Source organism: Mauremys reevesii, linkage group 1 (genome assembly GCF_016161935.1).
Source record: "Mauremys reevesii isolate NIE-2019 linkage group 1, ASM1616193v1, whole genome shotgun sequence".
In the NCBI taxonomy this organism is placed as follows: domain Eukaryota; kingdom Metazoa; phylum Chordata; order Testudines; family Geoemydidae; genus Mauremys; species Mauremys reevesii.
In genome coordinates, this window is record NC_052623.1 from 7019312 (window position 1) to 7040034 (window position 20723).

The following is a 20723-nucleotide window of genomic DNA, read 5'->3' on the forward strand; positions in this document are numbered from 1 at the left end:
CTGTGAACTGTAGCATTGCCAAAAGGTAGCAACAGCAATGCAGGAGCAAAAAAAACAAGTTCACTAAAATCTTTGTCCTCTGTGGCATCCATGTGTTTGAGACCTTCAACCTTAAAGTACTTTACTTTTTGTTCAGGGGTGTGAGGCCAGGAACCAAAGGCAAAACTCTTCACTGCTGATCCAACTGTCCAAGGTCTCCACGATGCAATGGCGATAGTGAGTTATCAGCCAATCTAAGTGGTAAAGGATTTAATACTGCAAGCAATTTTATCACCTGGACATTTCATGGCAATCTCTGTTTCATGAGTTTTACAAACTCCAAGATGAAATCTCGACACCTGATTTTGAAGTTTTTGCCAACAGGAATGGTTAGTGTGTGTTTTGAAACTTCCAGCTGAAAGCAACTCCAAAATCGACTGCACAAACCAGTAAGATATTTGACTCTAATGCGATGGTGAAGTTTAACACAGCAGTTTGTAACCCAGGATTTTCAGAAGTTATAGCAGGGTCAACTTAAATATTTTACTCCAGGCAGGAATAAATCAATGGGAAGACAGCAATTCTGTCTGATCAAGGACTAAATGCAAGTCAGCATGCTCTTGTCTAACACTGTAGTTTATTAGACTGAAAGATACACAGACATAAACAATAGGTCTAGAACATCCCAAGATATTTACCTAACATCTGGAACAGAATTGAGGAAAAAACAGCAGGATTGCAGTGGCCAGTTGGTCACCCACTGGGGAGAAAGGGTATCAGGAAAAAGGTCTCTCAAAATGGCTTCAGAAGACTGTTCCAAAGTGCAATAAGTTAGACATTTTTTTACAACTTCTACAAAACACATAGATCATAGTGACCTCTTCTAGATCATTACTTTTATGAACTTTCAATTAACTTCTAATATCAGAGGTGTTTAGACTCAAGGTTTTCATCCATGTATCTTCTCTCATTCTCACTCATTTACTTCTCTGTCCACTCCATCCACTGCATTTTGCAGAAACTGCCTTCTACATCTCAACCTTACATCTAAAAGCCTCTTTCTAATCAACCCTTAACTACGTGGTGTTCTATTTTATTAATTCATTGTGGCCAGTGAACATCATATGTTTGCGATTAGCTTAATCACATTGTGGAGTAAACACCTCTCAAATCCAGGGTAACATAGTGCAGTTCCAAAATCCTCTCTTGTCAAGAAGGTTTAAAGTCAACAGCACGAGGTGAGTACATTCTGCGGATGTATTTGAGCACTTTGTCACGAAGTTCTTTAGTTTTGACCCCATAAATAATAGGATTGAGCATGGGAGGAATGAGGTAATTGAAGTTTGACAAGATGATGTGAACGTGCGGAGCAATGCCCTGACCAAACCTGTGTGTCAGAGTGGAGAAGAGTCCAACAGGATAAGCCATCAGTAGCGCACAGATGTGGGCTGTGCAGGTGTTGAGGGCTTTCTGGTGGGCTTCTTTGGAGGATATTCTGAGGACGGCCCTGATGATCAGACCATAGGACAAGCCAATGATCATCAGGTCAAACCCAATGATTACAAATGCCATCACCAAGCCGTATACTCTGCTGGCTGTGATGTCCCCACATGACATCTTTGCCACAGCTATGTGGTCACAGTACGTATGGGGGATAATGCGGTTGGCACAGAATGGCTTCCCTCTCAGAAGCAGGGGAAAAGGCAGAATGAAGAGAACAGCTCTTATCATACCCAGCAGCCCTAGCTTAACTATTCGTGCATTGGTGAGGATGGTGGCGTATCTCAGAGGGTTACATATGGCAACGTAGCGATCAAAGGCCATTGTCACTAGCACGGCCGAATGTATAGTAGAAAGTGTGTGAAAGAAGAACATCTGGGTGAGGCAGCCCTTCACAGTAATGCTTTTCAAATTGAACCAAAATATACACAGTGTCTTTGGCACGAAGGAGGTAGATGTGGTGATGTCTGTGAGCGCCAGCATGCAGAGCAACAGGTACATCGGCTTGTGCAGGGACTGTTCTTTGCCTACCACAAACAGAACTGTGAAATTTCCCAACAGACCCATAATGTAGAACATTGAGAAAGGGATGGAAATCCAGACGTGGGCAGCTTCCAGGCCAGGGATGCCGGTTAGGATGAATATTGAAGACTCAGAGGGGGTGAGGTTGAAATTTTCCATGAGGTGGCCGATGCATCGATCAGGCTCAGAATTGCTCCTGATTGCTGTGAAGGGAGAGAAGCACAGCGAGGGGGGTTGCACAGTTTATAATGATTAGTATGATAACTATTTCATAGTTATTAACAATCTAGAAAGGTGTTAACCAGTGAAATGGCAAGATTTACAGATGGCACCACATTATTTTGGCCATAGTGAACTCCCAAAAAGTCCTTAGAGGGAGCTAGCTAAATCAGGTGAATGGGCAGCATGCTGGCAGATGAACTTTGATGTCATTAACTGTGATTCGTATGCCCATTGGAGGGAAAAGCTTGAACTCCTCAGACACCTAAAAAGGTTCTAATTCAAATGTATGAGCCAGGGATCTGGGTGTCGTGGTAAACAGCTCTGGTAAACCCAATGATGAGCTGCCAAAAAATTAACAGCCAGTTCCCTCCTCCTCACCCCACGAGGGGGTCGTGCCCCCCCCCGGGACTCCTGCCCCATCCAACCCCCCACATTCTTTGACGCCTGCCCCCCCCAATATCCCTACCCCATCCACCCCCCTTCCCTGCTTCCTGACTTCCCCCTGCCGCCCCATCCAACCCCTCCTCTCATTCCTGATGGCCCCCCGGGACCCCTGCCCTATCCAACCACCCTGTCGCTCTGTCCCCAAGTGACCTTGGAAGTGAAACCCCTGCCTCTGACTGGCCCCCACCGCCCCATCCAACCTCTGATCCTTCCTGACTGCCCCCCCCCCAGGATCCTTGCCCTCATTTAATCCCCCTGCTACCTGCCCTCTGACCACCCTGACCCCTATCCACCCACCCCCCCAAACTCCCCTGCCCTCTTCCAACACCCCCTCCCTGCTCCCTTACTGCGCTGGAAGCCAGGCTGGGGGCGCTGGACTAGGCTGGGGCTGACCCAGGGCCGCTTGGCAGGGATCAGGCCTGGGGGGAGCCGCTTGGCCGGAGCCAGGCTTGGCAAGGTAAGCTGGGGCGGGGCAGTGAGGAGGGCTCCAAGGAGGTGCGGCGCGGCCCAGCCCTGTCCTGCTCCAGCCCAGTGCCCCAGGCCTGGCCTGGCCCGGGCCTGGTTGAGCAGCCCCGGCCCCGGCTCCGGCTCCGGCTGAGTGGCTCTGGCTCCGGCCCGAGGCCGGAGTCGCTCAGCCAGAGCCGGGGCCAGAGTCTCTCGGCCAGGGCCGGCGCTGCTCAACCAGGCCCGGGGTGCTCGGCCGGGTTGGGGCGCTCGTGGCCGGAGCCAGGCTGGGGCCGGAGCTGGGGCTGGGCTAGGCCGCGCCGCCCCTCCCTGGACCCCTCCTCGCTTCCCCGCCCCAGCTTACCTTGCTAAGCTGCTTCTTGCTTCTGAGCCCTCCCCAGTCCCAGGCTTCCCCTGCGAACATCTGATTTGCGGGAAGCAAGGGAGGGGAAGGAGAAGGGAGGGGCAGAGCCTTCAGGGGAGGAGCCCAGGAAGCAGAGGTGAGCTGGGGCTGGGGGCGGTGCAGCCCTTTTAGAACCGATTGTCCTGGGAATGACTGGTTGTCACAGACCATTTGGGAGTCATGGCCCTGCACCCCACACTTCCTGTGGTTCACCGTGACTCTCAACCAGCCATTAAAACAGAAGGCTTCTTAGATGACAGGAATAGAGTCGAAAACAGAGCTTGTAGGTACAGACAACGGGACCCCCTCAGTCAGGTGCATCTTTGGGAGCCAGGGAGCCTAGACCCCGGCCCTGGGTCTCCCTCCATTTCCCCAGCCAGTTCCAAACTGAAACCCCCTCCAGCAGTCTCCTCCAGCCACATACCCCGGCTCGTCCTCCAGCCTTTGTCCAGTTTCCCAGGCAGAAGGTGTCACCTCACCCTAACCCCCTCCTGGCTCAGGTTACGTGCTCAGGTATCATCTCTCAAGTGAAGTCCGGCGGGTAGTATTGACGTACCGTAAGCACAGTCACTGGCAGCATGCAAGTTGTCAGGCTCAATAGGCTTAGGAACCATTTCCTCCTTGTTAAAAGTTTCCACACTGTCAGTGGGCAACATTGTCAAATCTCCTTCATGCTCTGTTTGTGCCCAGGCTAGGAGATCAATCTAATCAGACAGGATTGTTACATCCTTTCCCAGTAACACCCCTGCAACAGGCAAAATAACAGCACCAGAATTGTTTGGTCTCTGGGATTTTGTCATGACACTAATTGGAAGCAACCCAGTCACAGTGTCGTTCTCCGTAGCAGACACAAATTTAGGACCTGGGCTTAGCTGTATCCAGAACCAACTCTGAGACAACTGCATTACCTGCAACAAGCACAGGCTGTACAGGTGCCTGTCTTGGCATTTGCCACTCGTGTGTGATATATCTCTCTGGCCTATTGTCTTCCCTGTTGGCTCATTTCCCTGAATAGCTACCTAGACTGAAGGCATCTTGCCTAGTGGGTGTTACCCAGGTGTAACTACAATTGACAAACAGATACGTAGTCAACATTCATAACTTCAAGTACACAAATGATACATGCCTACAAATAGAATAATCAAATTCAGAACAACATAACTTTTTCAATGAATCTTACAAGACACATCGTACATGAAATGTGTCATAAATATGCTATAATCAGATCATAATAATATCACTATGAGACATAGGAGGTGGAGTGTCATACAAAGGTTTATGGTTCTCTCTGCTGGTGAAATACCTGAAGTTACACAGCAACAACAAGAGTTGGAAATAAAGCTGAGTAAACGTTGTGACACCCAGGCTGCAGCTCTGTCACTTGCCAGGCCAAAGAGACCCTGAGACCAGCACAAATGCACTCAGGGCCCAGAACATTCCCAGCACTGGCCTTGGATCAAGAATTACAAAGAAAAATTTAATTTCAGCAGCGCTGCCCACCTGGCACGTACATCCCGCTGCCTGTCCCCAACACACCCAGCTCTGCTTGTCTGTCCTGTGTACCCACTGCCTGTCCCCAACACACCCAGCTCTGCTTGTCTGTCCTGTGTACCCGCTGCCTGTCCCCAGAATCCTCAGTGCTTCCTGATTCTCTGTGCACACACCCTGCTTGCCTCCACTATCCTCAGCACTGCCCACCTGCCCATGTGCACCCCACTTCCTTCCTCCATAACCCCCAGTGCTGGCTACTTCTCCATGTAGGTCTCCAACCCCCCACAACTTCCAGCCCTGGCACACAGAGCTGCCCCTCACCCAAAACCAAAAACAGGAGCAAGACCCCACAGAGGCACCACACAGAAACATCTCCTCAGACTAGGTTAAACTCAGTGTCTGCCTGCACCCGGGAAAAGGGGCAGATCAGCCTGATCTCCCTTTCGGAGGGTGATGGGTAACCCAGCAGCTGCTCAGCTAACACCGCCTGCTTTCCTCTAAGGCAGAAACATTCTTTTTTTTTCTTCCTGCCTTTTGGGGCTTCTTGAACCGGAGATGCGGGGGCACAGAGAGAGCCGACCCCTCCACCTGCCCTAAATTTTTTTTATCCTGCTTGATCTGAACCTCTAAACCTCCGAGTGAGATTTCAGGAACTCTGCTGTCAGTTCTTCTTTTGTCTAAATGAGCTCACCCATCCTTAGACGCCACAGGACGACTCCATTTGAAGTCATTGGAGGCTCATGGCCGGTGTAAATCAGGCCATGTATGTAAGTCCCTACATGTGGATTTAGGGTGAACTCCTGGCCATGTTGGGAGTTTTGCCATTGATCTCAATGAGATCAAGATTTCCACAGTTAGTGTTTAACTATAGGCTCCCAGCTGTGAAAATCAAAGCTTTGGGTCCTGCTACAGAGAGCGTTATTTTGTTAGGGGGATCAAAGAGCCCCCTATGTTGATATTACGTTTTCATTTTGTTCTCAGGAAGGCCAGTGAAGGCAGAATGTTAGAGCAGAATTTGGCCAGTGCACGGCCCATTCTTGTTGGGAACTCTCTGGTAACACAGATACCCACTGCAGAGACTTTTCCTGTAGTTTCCAACAGGGCAGTGGGTTACTGAATTGGAAATCTTGAATGAATCAGAGCATAACCTGAATAAACTTAAAAAAATAAAAATAAAAAAAGGAAGCTACTGCAACAGATAGAAGGACACTAAGACGCAAGGAACTGTCCTTAAAAACAAATATTTGTCTAAACTATTTCCAATACGTCTGCAGTTCCAATTTTACCAGATAAATTCACTGATGTTTCTGACACTACTAAACATTTAAAGTAACTGTGCAGGTGAATTCCTTCCCAGATGATCTCTGACTGGAACCTGGAACTTTTCCTGAGCCCTTTAAACTAATTTTAATGCAGAAACAAGCAACTTACCAAAGTCCTGTGCAACAGAGGGTGCTAATCAGTATGCGACTCTCACATGCCTGACACTCAGCGTGCCAGACAGCGACCTTTATGATTCAACTGAACAGTCCCTGCCGACTCTCCGGTTGGCCAGGGTTCCTGGACAACTCCCTTGGCTCTGTGAGCAGTGGGAAGATCAGAAAATAGACCCTGGAGAACTTCAGCTTGAGAGCCTCCCCTGGGAGTGGAGAATGATTGGCCGATAATAAGGGCTCAGATTGCTAAGGCAACCTGAGTCTTGAAACTGGGTAATGTACTGCCAACTGCACTGTGTGTGGCAATGCTGCCAAAAGATATGGGACCATTTATTTTGATTGTAGCACACGCACGCATGCATATCCATGCACCAATTAAATAATATCCATCCATTATTTCTCTGAAAAGTCAATGCCACTCTGTATAGGCCAAATGACATGATCCTGAATTGAAGAAAGACAAAGGGTGTGAAAAACTTTCTTCTCCTAGGATTCTGGCATCAAAGGTATTTGCCCGTTTCCCTTCATGCTCTCTTTGTGCCCTGGCTTGGAGATCAATCTAATCAGACAGGACTGGTACACCCTTTCCCAGTTACACCCCAGCAACAGGCAAAATAACATCTCCAGTATTGTTTGGTCTCTGGGATTTTGTCATGACACTAATTGGATGCAACCCAGTCACAGTGTCGTTCTCCATAGCAGACACAAAAATTAGGACTTGGTTCTGGGTATCCATAACCACGCTGAGACAACTGCATTACCAGCAACCAGCACAGGCTGTACAGGTGCCTGTCTTGGCATTTGCCACTCGTCTGTGATATATCTCTCTGGCCTATTGTCTTCCCTGTTGGCTCATTTCCCTGAATAGCTACCTAGACTGAAGGCATCTTGTCTAGTGGGTGTTACCCAGGTGTAACTACAATTGACAAACAGATACGTAGTCAACATTCATGACTTCAGGTACACAAATGATACATGCCTACAAATAGGATAATCAAATTCAGAACATGAATCTTGCAAGATACATTTTACATGAAATGTGTCATAAATATGCTCTAATCACATCATAATAATATCACTATGAGAAATAGGAGGTGGAATGTCACACAAACGTCGATGGTTCTCTCTGCCAGTAAAATGCCTGAAGTTACATAACAACAAGAGTTGGAAATAAAGCTGAGTAAACGTTGTGACACCCGGGCTGCAGCTCTGTGGCTTGCCAGGGCAAGGAGACCCTGAGACCAGCACAAATGCACTCAGGGCCAAGAATGTTCCCAGCGCTGGCCTTGGACTAACAATTACAAAGAAAAAATTAATTTCAGCAGCGCTGCCCACCTGGCATGTACATCCCGCTGCCTGTCCCCAACACACCCAGCTCTGCTTGTCTGTCCTGTGTACCCGCTGCTTGTCCCCACAACCCTCAGTGCTTCCCGATTCTCTGTGCACACACCCTGCTTGCCTCCACTACCCTCAGCACTGCCCACCTACCCATGTGCACCCCGCTTCCTTCCTCCGTAACCCCCAGTAGTGGCTACTTGTCCATGTAGGTCTCCAACCCCCCACAACTTCCAGCCCTGGCACACAGAGCTGTCCCCACCCAAAACCAGGTGCCAGACCCCACAGAAGCACCACATAGAAACATTTCCTCAGGTGAAACTCAGTGTCTGCCTGCACCTGGGAAATGGGAAATATTAGCCTGAACTGTCTTTCTGGGGGCAAAGGGGCTCAGCCTGTGCCAGGAAGGAGAGAGGTACAGATCCGGCAGGAGGGAGAGAGGACATGGAAACTAAAAGTACCCAGTGTGAGTAACTCTTCATCAGAATGAAGCTTTAACATATTGCAGCCCAGTAGAAACCCAGCCACCACTTCCTGAGGCTGACTTTCCATGTTGGCAACTGCTGATGTTACCACCAGGCTGTAGTGGGGCTTCTCACGGGAGGAGGGATGGTTGAGGTGGGGGATGGTGTCAGACACAATCTGGCACAATGTGGTTTAGGTTATGTTACAGTCTGAGACCCTTACCCAGGTCCTAGGAGGACTTGTGATGCCTCTTTGGTCTGTGTATTAGACAGGATGTTCATTTTTTATTCCACCCAGTTTCAGAACTACGTGCCTCTGTGATCTGGACACTGCATGTCCCCACTCTCCTGGACCTCACCAGTGTTAGATTTCTAACACCACCTGGTTTCCTCTAAGGCAGAAACATGCTTTCATTTTTACTCGCTTTTGGAGCTTCTTGTACCAGAGATGCAGGGACACAAAGAGAGCAGACTCCTCTCCCACCCTAAAAGAATTTTTATCCTGATTGATCTGAACCTCTGAGTGAGATTTCAGGAAATCTGATGTTAGTTCTTCTTTGGTCTGAATGAGCTCACCCATCCTTAGAGGCCACAGGATGACTCCAGTTGATGTCACTGAGACTCATGGCCAGTGTATATCAGGCCAATTATTTAAGTCCCTACAGGTGGATTTAGGGTGAGCTCCTGGCCTTGATAAGAGTTTTGCCTTGGATCTCAATGAGATCAAGATTTCCACAGTTAGTTTTTAACTTTTGGTTCCCAGCTCTAAAAATTACAGCTTTGGGTCCTGCTACAGAGAACACTATTTTGTTAGGGTGCTGAAAGAGTCTCCTATGTTGATGATGAGTTCTTATTTTGTTCTCAGGAAGGCCTGTGTCAATCTGGAGTGACGCAGTGAAGGAAGAAAGTTAGAGCAGTGTTTGGCCAATGTGTGGCCCATTCTTCTTGTGAATCCCCTGGTAGCACAGATACCCACTGCAGAGATGTTGTCTGCAGTTCCCAAGAGGGCAGTGAAGTTACTGAATTGGAAATCTTGAGTGAATCAGAGGATAATCCACATAAACTAAAAAAGAACAAAAAAGGGAAGCTACCACAACAGATAGAAGGACACTAAGCCACAAGGAACTGTCCTAAAAAACAAATATTTGTCAAAACTATTTCCAATATGTCTGCAGTTCCAATTTTACCAGGTAAATTCACTGATGTTTCTGACACAATACCCCAGTCATTCTTGTTGCCCTTTTCTAAACCATTTCCAATTCCAATAGATCTTTTTTGAGGTGGGGCAACCACATCTGCACACAGTATTCAAGGACAGGCCCTGGTAGCACATCTCTGATGAACCTGTGCTAGCAAGGAGCTGGAGAGCGTCCTAACGCAGTTGTGGAGGCACAGGGATTGTGGGTGGGTGGGCTGAGCTCCCAGTGGATCCCTGAGATCTGTGCATAACTCTGGAGATCCCTGGATCCTTGGTCCCCCTTTACATTCAGAGAGAAGAAAGGGACCTCCCCTCCTGGAAAAATCTGAGGGAAATGTCCATATACGGAGCCTTGTGGAATCTCCCTGGCCTGCCCTGAAATCTGGGTTTCTAATGCAGGGAAGGGGGCTGCCTCGGAAAAATCTGGTCCTATATTATAATAATTATTATTTATTATATTTGATTATAGTTTATTTCAGCGAGATCACAGCTGTGACAACATCATTGTTACCACTCGGCCACCCCCAAGATTTGCTTGTGACTAATTGGAACCATAAGGAATAGAGCCTGCAGCAGGGCTGCCACTGCAGTCCAGCTGGATAGCATCACCCCACATCCCCTGTGATTTGGCCTCCTGCAGTTTGCCCTTGGCTGTCATAGGGGTTACAGCTGGTGCACACAAAGCCAAGCAGCTGAGGTTCCCTGATGGCCCAGTGGCCCCCAAGGGAATGTGCAGACAGGCTTCATAAACACAGTAGCCTCCCTATCTGAACAGACACTGCCTGCTGCCCAGGCAGCCTCTCCGATGACTACATCTGCCCATGCTCCATGGGGAGTATTTTAATCTACACAGAAATCTGACATTCAAAGCGAGCTTGCAGTGTTAAAACCCTGATGCCCCAAGTAACGATTTTCTCAAGGAGTCCCATTTTTAGACGTTCCGTGTGCTCTAGGCCCGATCCTGCCAAGGGCTGAGGAAGAAGAGACCCCACGGAATATCAGTGACTCCTTCCCAAATCGTATCAGGTATATTTGCTGCTGGAAATTTAATCAGCAAATGCATTTTCAACAATTTTATTCTTTGACTCGATTGTGGATGCAGGAATTCAGAGCTGTGTTGCTCTGAGGGCATACAAGCAAGTCTCATCTTACGCGAGGGTACCGTTCCACGGTTAGCGCGTAAAGCGAAAACCACGTATACTGAAACAAAAATTGAGTTGAATGGCGGATGGAATCGCCTGCACTGCAGATCCAGTTTTTATATTGTAATTTTTTTTCCCGTTTTCACCATCTGCACAAAGCTGAATTTGCGCATGTTAAATGCGCCTAAGATGCGACTTGCCTCTATTTCTGTTTCCTGTCTGGCTGAGGGCTCCAGCACTTCTGCCCTGAAGAAACCCCTCAGAGTTACAGGGCTATGTTCATCTCTTTCCCTTTTTTGGTGTCTGAGGGCCAAATGTCAGGCTCTGTAGCCTCCTTTCTCATGGGGTGAAATCCCGCCATTCTCCCACCCTCAGACTGGGCCCTGGACTACCACCCAATGTGGCTGGAGCACTGAGCACTTTGCCTGTTCAATAGGTCCGGCTGGGTTTGTACCTGTGGTTGACATGTGTGTGCCAAAGTACAGCTGTGTAAATGTTATGCCAAAACTTTTCATTGTAATACAAATATTACAAACAAAAATTTCATGACATAGATGCATATTGAAAGCCAGTGGCTGAGTTGTTGGAATTGCTACAGGAAGGAGCAGTAACTTTAGTGCTTAAAGGCATTTGCTTTAGAAAGTTTTTCAGAAGTACCCCACATACTGTTTGCAATGGGTTTGTGCTATGAACTCTCTGTTCAGTGAACAGCTGTATGGTACTCTCCCCTGCTAGCTGAGCAGAAGCCATTTCTAATACTTACCTTCAGGGTCATGCATACAATAACACTACAATACCCGTACAAGACTTTCCAAAAAGTCCTGAGAGAACAGAACTGCTGGTCTGTGTTTCAGCAAATAGTAGAGCTGAGGTGCAAGAAAGAGCAGTGTAATAGCTTTTGAAGTAATTTACCTCCATCACCTGTTAAAGAAGCATGGCTGAAGTAACTAGCACACTCAACTGGATATTAGTGCAAACCTAGCGTTTGCACTATTCACCCATTTGCGATGACAACCCTTCCCTCATCCAGCTGAAGTAACTGTCCATGTTAGTGTGTAACTTACCAGATAACTACAATCCCTTGCATGGGGAGCAGATGCGGGTCCTGTGAGGATGAAGGGGAACCTGTAGGATGATCAAACCCTCTGGATTCAGTCAACATAGGCCAGGCAAAGCACTTCAGCTTCTCTTGGAGGGATTCTTGGGGGTCAGAGTGTATCACTGGGAGCATTTGGTAAGGGAAAATTAATAGATCCCGGTTCTGGTCGAATTTACACACGTAAATCTGGAGTGATGCCGTTATTGAATTCAGAACCAGACCCTGAAAATTTATCCCATGTGCTGCAAAGAGGCAGTGGCATAATTTGAACTCACAGGAGCAGAGAAAATAAAAACAGAATGTATATAATGAGGCAATGAAACACGTTTATGAATAACTTAAATGCAGGACAGATAAACACAATGACCATGTTCGTCATGCACTTGCCATATGTGTACACACATGTCATGATACAATGGGCCACACTTTGAAGTTGAGGGACGGAAAGGGTGTCTGTGTGAATGTCACTATTGCAAACTCACACAGCGCTCCAATAGGCTGTGGAACTCTGATCCACAAGATATCAATGGGGCCAAGGGATTAGCAGGATTCTGGTCTGTCACTGTCCCGTCCCTGATTAATAACCCACGGGACATGCTAATCTCCTTCTCCAGGGGTTGTTGGCTTTTAGTCACACATGTGGCCAAAACATCTGTAAGGACGAGACTTCGGCCGTGCAACTGCCAAGGAAGGATTGCTTCTGAGGTAAAAGAACAAATCCAGTGAGCTAGTCACACCATCAGTCTCATTGAAGCTCCAGGCCCCGCTTTCATCTTGGAATCTGGGGTTAAACGTCATACCCCAAGGAGCGTCCCTTAACATCAGTCTCTGTGTCCCAGGACAACAAGCCATTGTTCTCAGTCACTTTGGCCCATGCTTACAAGGCCCGCTGATTGCTAGCGAGATGGTGGAATTGGTGGGCCCCTTCTGTTAATGGGCATGCTGGCAGGGTGGGATTCAGTAGTATGGAACCGGAAATAGTATAAGGGACCTACCATCAATCAAACCCTAACCCCTCCCCTAGGCCGCTTAAACCCTGCCCCTTCACCCCTTAAGCCCCGACCACCTGTCACTGGAAGTCGCACCCATGGGAAATAGTACTTCCGGGGTCAAGAAGGACACATGACTGGAAGCAAAGTGTGTCAAGTGACCCTCTAAGAACTCCTCCCACTGCCCTCTACCAATCAGGAGGGGTTTCTCCCCCGTAGGCCCACCCTGAGAGGTGATTTGTCCAATCAGGGGTGTTACGGGGCATGGTGCCCCATCTGGAAGTGGTTCGTGTGACCCCTCTAAGAACTCCTCCACTGCCCTCTGCGAATCACGATGGGTTTCAGCCACACAGCACTGCCCTGAGAACAGATCTGACCAATCGGTGATGTTCTGGGGTGGGGTGACCTGCCCAGAAGAGGATCAAGTCACCCCTCTAAGAACTCGTCCCAGTGCCCTCTGCCAATAAGAGAACAGCACTATCACCCCATAAGTCCCAGCAATCGGGGCAGAAGAGGCCATCTTTTACCAAGAACACGTGCTTTAGAAATCGTGGAAACATGGACTCCTTCACCACCCTGGTGAGAACTTCAGACTTTGTGTTAGCTCCGAGGGCCTTTGGACTTGTGTGGAGAAAGCGCTACATGAGCGACAGTTCCCACAAGGGCCCTTTGACTCAGCTGTTGATGGATACGCCAGAACCCGAAACCCAAACCCTCATGAGGCACTCCGATGAACATGAAGGCCTCTCGTTTTCCGCCCCCCAGAGGTGGAAGACGAACGCAGCTCAGGGGAGTCACCAGAGGACAAGGTGAACAAAAAAGATGTCGCTCAGGTAAATGAATGATTAAGAAGTGACGTTTGATGATGGGGTGTAATGAAGTTAGGAACCGGGAGGTTGTGTAAATCTAAAAACAAGCAGTGGGGTGCTTACACTGTTTCTTTTCTGAAAATCTCTCAACAGCTCGACGATGCCTTTCTAGAGGTCTTTGAGAACTGACATCGGTAGCCTCGTGGAACGCAGTGATGAGCTGCCAAAATATTAACAACAGGTTCCCTCCTCCTCATCCCACGAGGGGTTCGTGCCCCCCATGGTGTCATGCCCCATCCAACACCCCATGTTCCTTGAGGCCTCCCGGGACCCCTGCCCCATCCACCCCCCTTTCCTGTCCCCTGACTCTCCTCCCCTGCCGCCCCATCCAACCTCTCCTCTCATTCCTGATGGCCCCCCGGGACTCCTGCCCCATCCAACCACACCTTCTCTCTGTTCCTGCCCCCCACCACGCCATCCAACCCCTGCTCCTTCCTGACTGCCCCCCGAACCCTTGCCCCCATTCAATCCCCCTGTTCTCTGCCCTCTGACCGCCGCAACCCCTATCCACTCCCCCACAATGCAACAAACTCCCCTGCCCTCTTCCAACACCCCATCTCTACACCCTGCTCCCTTACCGCGCTGCCTGGAGCCACTCGGCCATGGCCAGGTCCACTCGGCTGGGACCGAGACCGGCACTGTGGGGGCCCGAGCTGAGTTGGCCAGAGCCACTCGGCCGGGACTTGGACCGGGTGGATAGCTGCTCGAGCTTTAGTTAAATTTAAAAGCTGTTTTAGAACTAGTTGTCCTGGAAGAACTGGTTCTTAAAGGGTTTCAAAATTTTACAACCGGTTCCTGCGAACCGGTGGAAACTAGCGCCAGCTCACCACTTTTTGGGAGGAAATATATCAGGCATCAGCTGGTTTTGCTCATGTCTGAGACACAGATCGCAAGAGGAAAATCCAGAAAAGGACAAAATGGAAGAATTAACCAGCTCAGACTCCTTTATGGTAGGGGTCGTGGTGTCCATTTTTACAGGCGGCTGTAAAAGGTCGTGTTAAACCAGGCAATTAATAAAACATATTTATTTCAATGTGTCAATATGAATGTGTCCCCCTTCATATTTGTGTTAGTAAAAGATGGTACCAGTAACCATCATTTCTACACAGGCAGCTCTGTTAAAGAAAATATATTACACCCCCGGGGAACTTGGGAGCTTCGGCGGGGTGAAGTGGCCAGAAAGCACAGTAAAACTTTAAATAGAAGACAGGTAACAGTTTGGCTTTCAGAGAAGGACACTTACACTTTACACATTTACATCCCACCATCAACCTCAGCCTGGACCATTCCACACAAGAGATCCACTTCCTAGACACCACAGCACTAGTAAATGATGGCCACCTAAACACCACCCTATACCGGAAACCTACTGACCACTATACTGACCTACATGCCTCCAGCTTTCATCCAGACCACACCACTCAACCCATTGTCTACAGCCAAGCTCTATGATACAATCGCATTTGCTCCAACCCCTCAGACAGAGACAAACACCTACAAGATCTCTATCAAGCGTTCTTACAACTACAATCCCCACCTGCTGAAGTGAAGAAACAGATTGACAGAGCCAGAAGAGTACCCAGAAGTCACCTACTACAGGACAGGCCCAACAAAGAAAGTAAGAGAACGCCACTAGCCATCACCTTCAGCCCCACAACCAGCGGTGTATTATCGCGTAGGCCAACGAGGCCTAGGCCTAGGGCGGCAAATTTGCTCACTCCCCCCCAACTCTGCCCCTTCTCCGAATCCCTGGCCCGCCTCATCCCCCAGGTGCACCGCGCTTCCCTCCTTCCACCTCCCTCCCAGGCTTGCCACGCAAAAGCACTGGGAGGGAGGGAGAAGTGAGTAGCGGCCCACTCAGAGGAGGTGGAGCAGAGGTGAGCTGCGGATCGCGGGTGCGGGGAGTAACCCGGGGGTGGGGGCGGGAACCGCTCCCCGACCCAGCTCATCTCCGCTCCACCGCTGCCACCCCCCGAGCATGCAACAACTCTCCTTCTTCCCCCTCCCTCCCAGGCTTGCCGTGGGGGAGCGGAGGTGAGCTGTTGCTGGTGGGGGGTGCACAGCAATTTTTTGAGGGCCTAGGGGCTGCAAATTTGTTAATCCGCCACTGCCCCCAACTAAAATCTCTCCAGTCCATAATCAAGGATCTACAACCTATCCTGAAGGACAATCCCTCACTCTCACAGATCTTGGGAGACAGGCCAGTCCGCTCTTACAGACAGCCCCCAAACCTACAACAACCACACACCACACAACAAAAACACTAACCCAGGAACCTATCCTTGCAACAAAGCCTGTTGCCAACTCTGTTCACATATCTATTGAGGGGATACCATCATAGGACCTAATCACATCAGCCACACTATCAGAGGCTCATTCACATCTACCAATGTGATATATGCCATCATGTGCCAGCAATGCCCCTCTCCCATGTACTTTGGCCAAACCGGACAGACTCTACATAAAAGAATAAATGGACACAAATCAGATGTCAAGAATTATAACATTAAAAAGCAGTCGGAGAACAATTCAGTCTCCCTGGCCACTTGATTACAGACCTAAAAGTCACAATATTACAAGAAAAAAACTTCAAAAACAGACTCCAACAAGAGACTGCTGAATTGGAATTAATTTGAAAATTGGACACCATTAAATTAGGCTTGAATAAAGACTGGCAGTGGATGGGCCATTACACAAAGTAAAACTATTTCCCCATGCTTATTTTTCCCCCCACTACAGTTCCTCACATCTTGTCAATTGCTGGAAATGGGCCATTTTCATTACCACTACAAACAGTTCTTTTTCTCTCCTGCTGATAATAGCTCACCTTAACTGATTGCTCTCCTGACAGTGTGTATGGTAACACCCATTGTTTCATGTTCTCTGTGTATATCTATAGATCTTCCTACTGGATTTTCCACTGCATGCATCCAATGAAGTGGGCTGTAGCCCACAAAAGCTTATGCTCAAATACATTTGCTAGTCTCTAAAGTGCCACAAGGACTCCTGTTCTTTTTTCACTTTACACAAACCGGCTCAAATACGTTTTAAAAGCAACAAGACCATTGTTTCAGATGTGGATGTGCAATGGCAGGCAAATTTGGTGGATATGCACCGGTTCTCCAAATGCAGCAGCGGTTTTAAGTACATCTTAACAGTGATAGACATTCTATCCAAATATGCCTGGGCCTTAGGCCTAAAAGACAAGATGGGTGTTGAAGTATCCAGGGCCTTTCAAGCTATTTTCAGCAAAGGTTGCGTGCTTCAAAAATTACAAACCGATCGGGGGAAAGAATCTTTAAACAAACCTTTAAGCAGATTATTAAAGTGGCATGGAGTTCACCATCTTGTTACTAATAATGAAGTTAAAGCAGGGGTTGTAGAGCGATTTAACAGAACTTTAAAAACTAGGATGTGGAGCTATTTTACAGCCCATAACATCTTTTGCTACATTGATGTGTTACCTGACTTTAAAGAGTTACAACAAGAATTTCACAGAACTATAGATACCAGACTCGCTGTTAACCCTTCAAATTCTTTGAAGGTATGGAAAATGGTTTAAGGAGATGGTTAAAAATAACACCGGTTGTTGCCCCTAAATAATCCCCCAGAGGGGGATTCCACTCACTCTCCCTTTTCACAAATATCACCAAGACAGTGTCGTGGTACAGGCACCGCTCTTGCAACCTCTCTCGGAGATTGTATAGTTTTAAGCAGGCAAAAGCGGTGGTGAAACAGGCTATGAAGACGTTGGTATTGCCGGAGACAGAGGACCGGTCTTTTGCGTGCTTCCAAGACACACACGCGGTTTCATCGTCCATAAACTCACAGGATGAAACCTTGTAATTGAGGGAAAACAGGTACTGAAAAAGTGGAGAAATTGGAGAGGGTCCAGAGAAGAGCAACAAGAATGACTGAAGGTCTTGAGAACATGACCTATGAAGGAAGGCTGAAGGAAATGGGTTTGTTTAGTTTGGAAAAGAGAAGACTGAGAGGGGACATGATAGCAGTTTTCCGGTATCTAAAAGGGTGTCATAAGGAGGAAGGAAAAAACTTGTCCACCTTAGTTAGCCTCTAAGAATAAACAAGAAGCAATGGGCTTAAACTGCAGCAAGGGAGGTTTAGAGTGGGGAAAAAGTTCCTAACTGTCAAGGTCGTTAAACGCTGGACTAAATTGCCTAGGGAGGTTGTGAAATCTCCATCTCTGGAGATATTTAAGAGTAGGTTAGATAAATGTCTATCCGGGATGGTCTAGACAGTATTTGCTCCTGCCATGAGGGGAGAGGACTGGACACGATGACCTCTTGAGGTCCCTTCCAGTCCTAGAATCTAGGAATCTATGAATCTATAAAATCTAAAGGTTTATTCATAAAAGGAAAAAGATACAGACGAGAGCCAGAATTGGTTAAATGGAATCAATTACATACAGTAATGGCAAAGTTCTTGGTTCAGGCTTGTAGCAGTGATAGAATAAACTGCAGGTTTAAATTAAGTCTCTGGAGTACATCCCCAGCTGGGATGGGTCATCGGTTCTTTGTTCAGAGCTTCAGTTTGTAGCAAAGGCCCTCCAGAGGTAAGAAGCAGGACTGAAGACAAGATGGAGATGAGGCATCAGCCTTTTATAGTCTTTTCCAGGTGTAAGAACACCTCTTTGTCCTTACTGTGGAAAATTACAAGCAAAATGGAGTTTGGAGTCATATGGACAAGTCCCTGCATACTTTGCTGACTTACAAGGCGCATCTGCCTTCTCTCAATGGGTCAGTTGTGTAACTGATGGTCCTTAATGGGCCATCAAGCAGGCTAGGCAGAGCTCAACACCAACTCGTCTGGGATGTCACCCAGAAGCATAGCATAAGTTTGAAATACAGACAGGATAGAGTCAATATTCATAACTTCAACTACAAATGACACATGCATACAGACAGCATAATCATAACCAGCAACCCATAACCTGGTCTTAGACCCCTTATATGACCCCCTTTACATAAGATTTGGTGCCACTACAGGACCTTGGTTGCAACCATGTTCTATACGGTCCCAGTTCAAGTCAATAATGTGACGCAGACATCTTCCGGTTTGCTCATTTTCTTTAAAACACGGTCAGAGTCTGCACTAAATTGCACAGCATTTATCAAGGTCACCCCTTATGCTAAATGTTCTTGGGTTAGGCACAGACATTGCATAGCATAACCTATGGCAAGAACAGTGTTTAATAAGCTTTCCAAATACAGCTCAGCACACAGGCCCCGGAGCTTGCAGTTTAGATCTACTGAAGTCCAAGTCACACAGTCATGGCGCCGTTGGGCTGGCACATCTATGACACGGCCCTCACAATCTTCAGAAAGCTTTTCCCTAAGGCCGGGATTAAGGACAGCATAAACAGCAACACGTACAATAGTCCGCATTACTTTTTTATGCTCACGACGTGGCACTGGCTCAGTTAGTTCCATGCCAAGCCTCCTAAACTCCTAATAGCTGTCATCCTCGGAGTCCTCTTCAACAATTTGTATCGGCATTGAGCAAAAACAAGGAGAGCCCGGTTCATCTTCGCTGCTTGATGTAACGCTGTCCAGGGCCTCTGGCTCCTCTAGAAAGGCATCATCAAGCTGTCGAGAGATTTTCAGAAAAGAAACAGTGTAAGTTCCCACTGCTTGTTTTTAAACATACACAGCCCCCCCCACCCACCCCCCGGTTCCTAACCCCATTACACCCCATCATCAACAGTCACTTCTTAATCATTCATTTACCTGAGTAATGTCTTTTCCATTCACCTCGTTCTCCGATGACTCCCCCGAGCTGTGTTCGCCTTCCACCTCTGGGGGGGGGGGGTGAAAAATGAGAGGCCTTCATGCTCATTGGGGTGCCTCACGAGAATTTGGGTTTCGGGTTCCGGCGTATCCATTAACGGCTGAGTCAAAGAGCCCTCGTGGGAACTGTCGCTGATCTAGCCCTTTCTCCACAAAAGCCCAAAGGCCCTCGGGGCTAAAACAAAGTCCAAAGTGCTCACAGGGATGGTGAAGGAGCCCATGTTTCCATGATTTCTAAAGTACGCATCCTTGGTAAAAGATGGCCTCTTCTGCCCCGGCGCTGGGACTTATGGGGTGATAGTGTTGCGCTCTGATTGGCAGAGGGCGCTGGGAGGAGTTCTTAGAAGGGTGACACGACCCTCATCTGGGCGGGTCACTCCACCCCGGAACACCACCGATTGGTCAAATCTGCTCTGGGGGTGGTCCTATGCGGCAGAAACCCATCGCGATTGGTAGAGAGCATTGGGAGGAGTTCTTAGAGGGGTCACACGAGCCACATCCGGATGGGTCACCCCACCCTGGAACACCCCTGATTGGTCAAATCACCTCTTGGGGCAGGCCAATGGGGATGAAACCCCTCCTGATTGGTAGAGAGCAGCGGGAGGAGTTCTTAGAGGGGTCACATGACACACTTTGCTTCCGGCCATGTGTCCACCTTGACCCCGGAAGTAATACCCCCATGGGTGGGACTTCTGGTGATAGGTGGACGGGGCTTAAGGGGTCGAGGGGGCGGGTTTCGGGGGTCATGGGACTGGTTTGGGTTTGATTGATGGTAGGGCCCCAATAGTACTACTGGACACTCTTAGAGACCCTTGCCTTCCAAAAGGGTAGCTTTGTAAATTTAGTATCAGCTCTTCTTGAAGGAAGGATTGATTCTTGAACCGCATGAGGTAAAGTAACAAATCCAGTGAGCTAGCCACACCCTCAATCTCATCCAAGCCCCCAGACCCCCCTTCATCTTGGAATCTGAGTTTAAATGTCATACCCCAAGGAGAGTCTCTTATACATCAGTCTCTGTGTCCCAGGACAACAAGCCATTCGTCTCAGCCACTTTAGCCCATGCTTACCAGACCCACTGGATAATAGGGAGATGTTGGAATTTGTGGGCCCCTTCTGTTAGTGGGCATGCTGGCAGGGTGGGATTCAGTAGGATGGAAACCGGCCACCCTTGGAGGCCCTTGCCTTCCAAAAGGGTGGCTTTGTAAATTTAGTGTTGGGTGTTCTGGAACAAGAGTCCTTGGACATTCGGGACTTCACTTTGTTTTGAAGCTTGCTGAAGATTTGCTTCAGGTGCATTAACATCTCTTTGAGAACTTTGCTCCTTGAAGGGGATGGTGTCCTAGCTCTGGAGGCCTTTGGTGACTTTGGGGGAGAACCGT

At 48.3% G+C, this 20723-nt stretch overlaps 1 protein-coding gene across 1 annotated transcript; it reads right to left on the reverse strand.

The window, feature by feature from the left end:
* Positions 1–1188: 1188 nt before the first annotated feature.
* On the reverse strand, positions 1189–2160 carry LOC120392288 (olfactory receptor 52N2-like). Its single transcript, XM_039516994.1, has one exon. The coding sequence runs from the start codon at positions 2158–2160 to the stop codon at positions 1189–1191; it is 972 nt and encodes a 323-aa protein (XP_039372928.1).
* Positions 2161–20723: the final 18563 nt, after the last annotated feature.

Bases quoted from the DNA above. Each gene is read 5' to 3' on its own strand.
- LOC120392288 (XM_039516994.1), bottom strand. From the start codon at position 2,160: ATGGAAAATTTCAACCTCACCCCCTCTGAGTCTTCAATATTCATCCTA.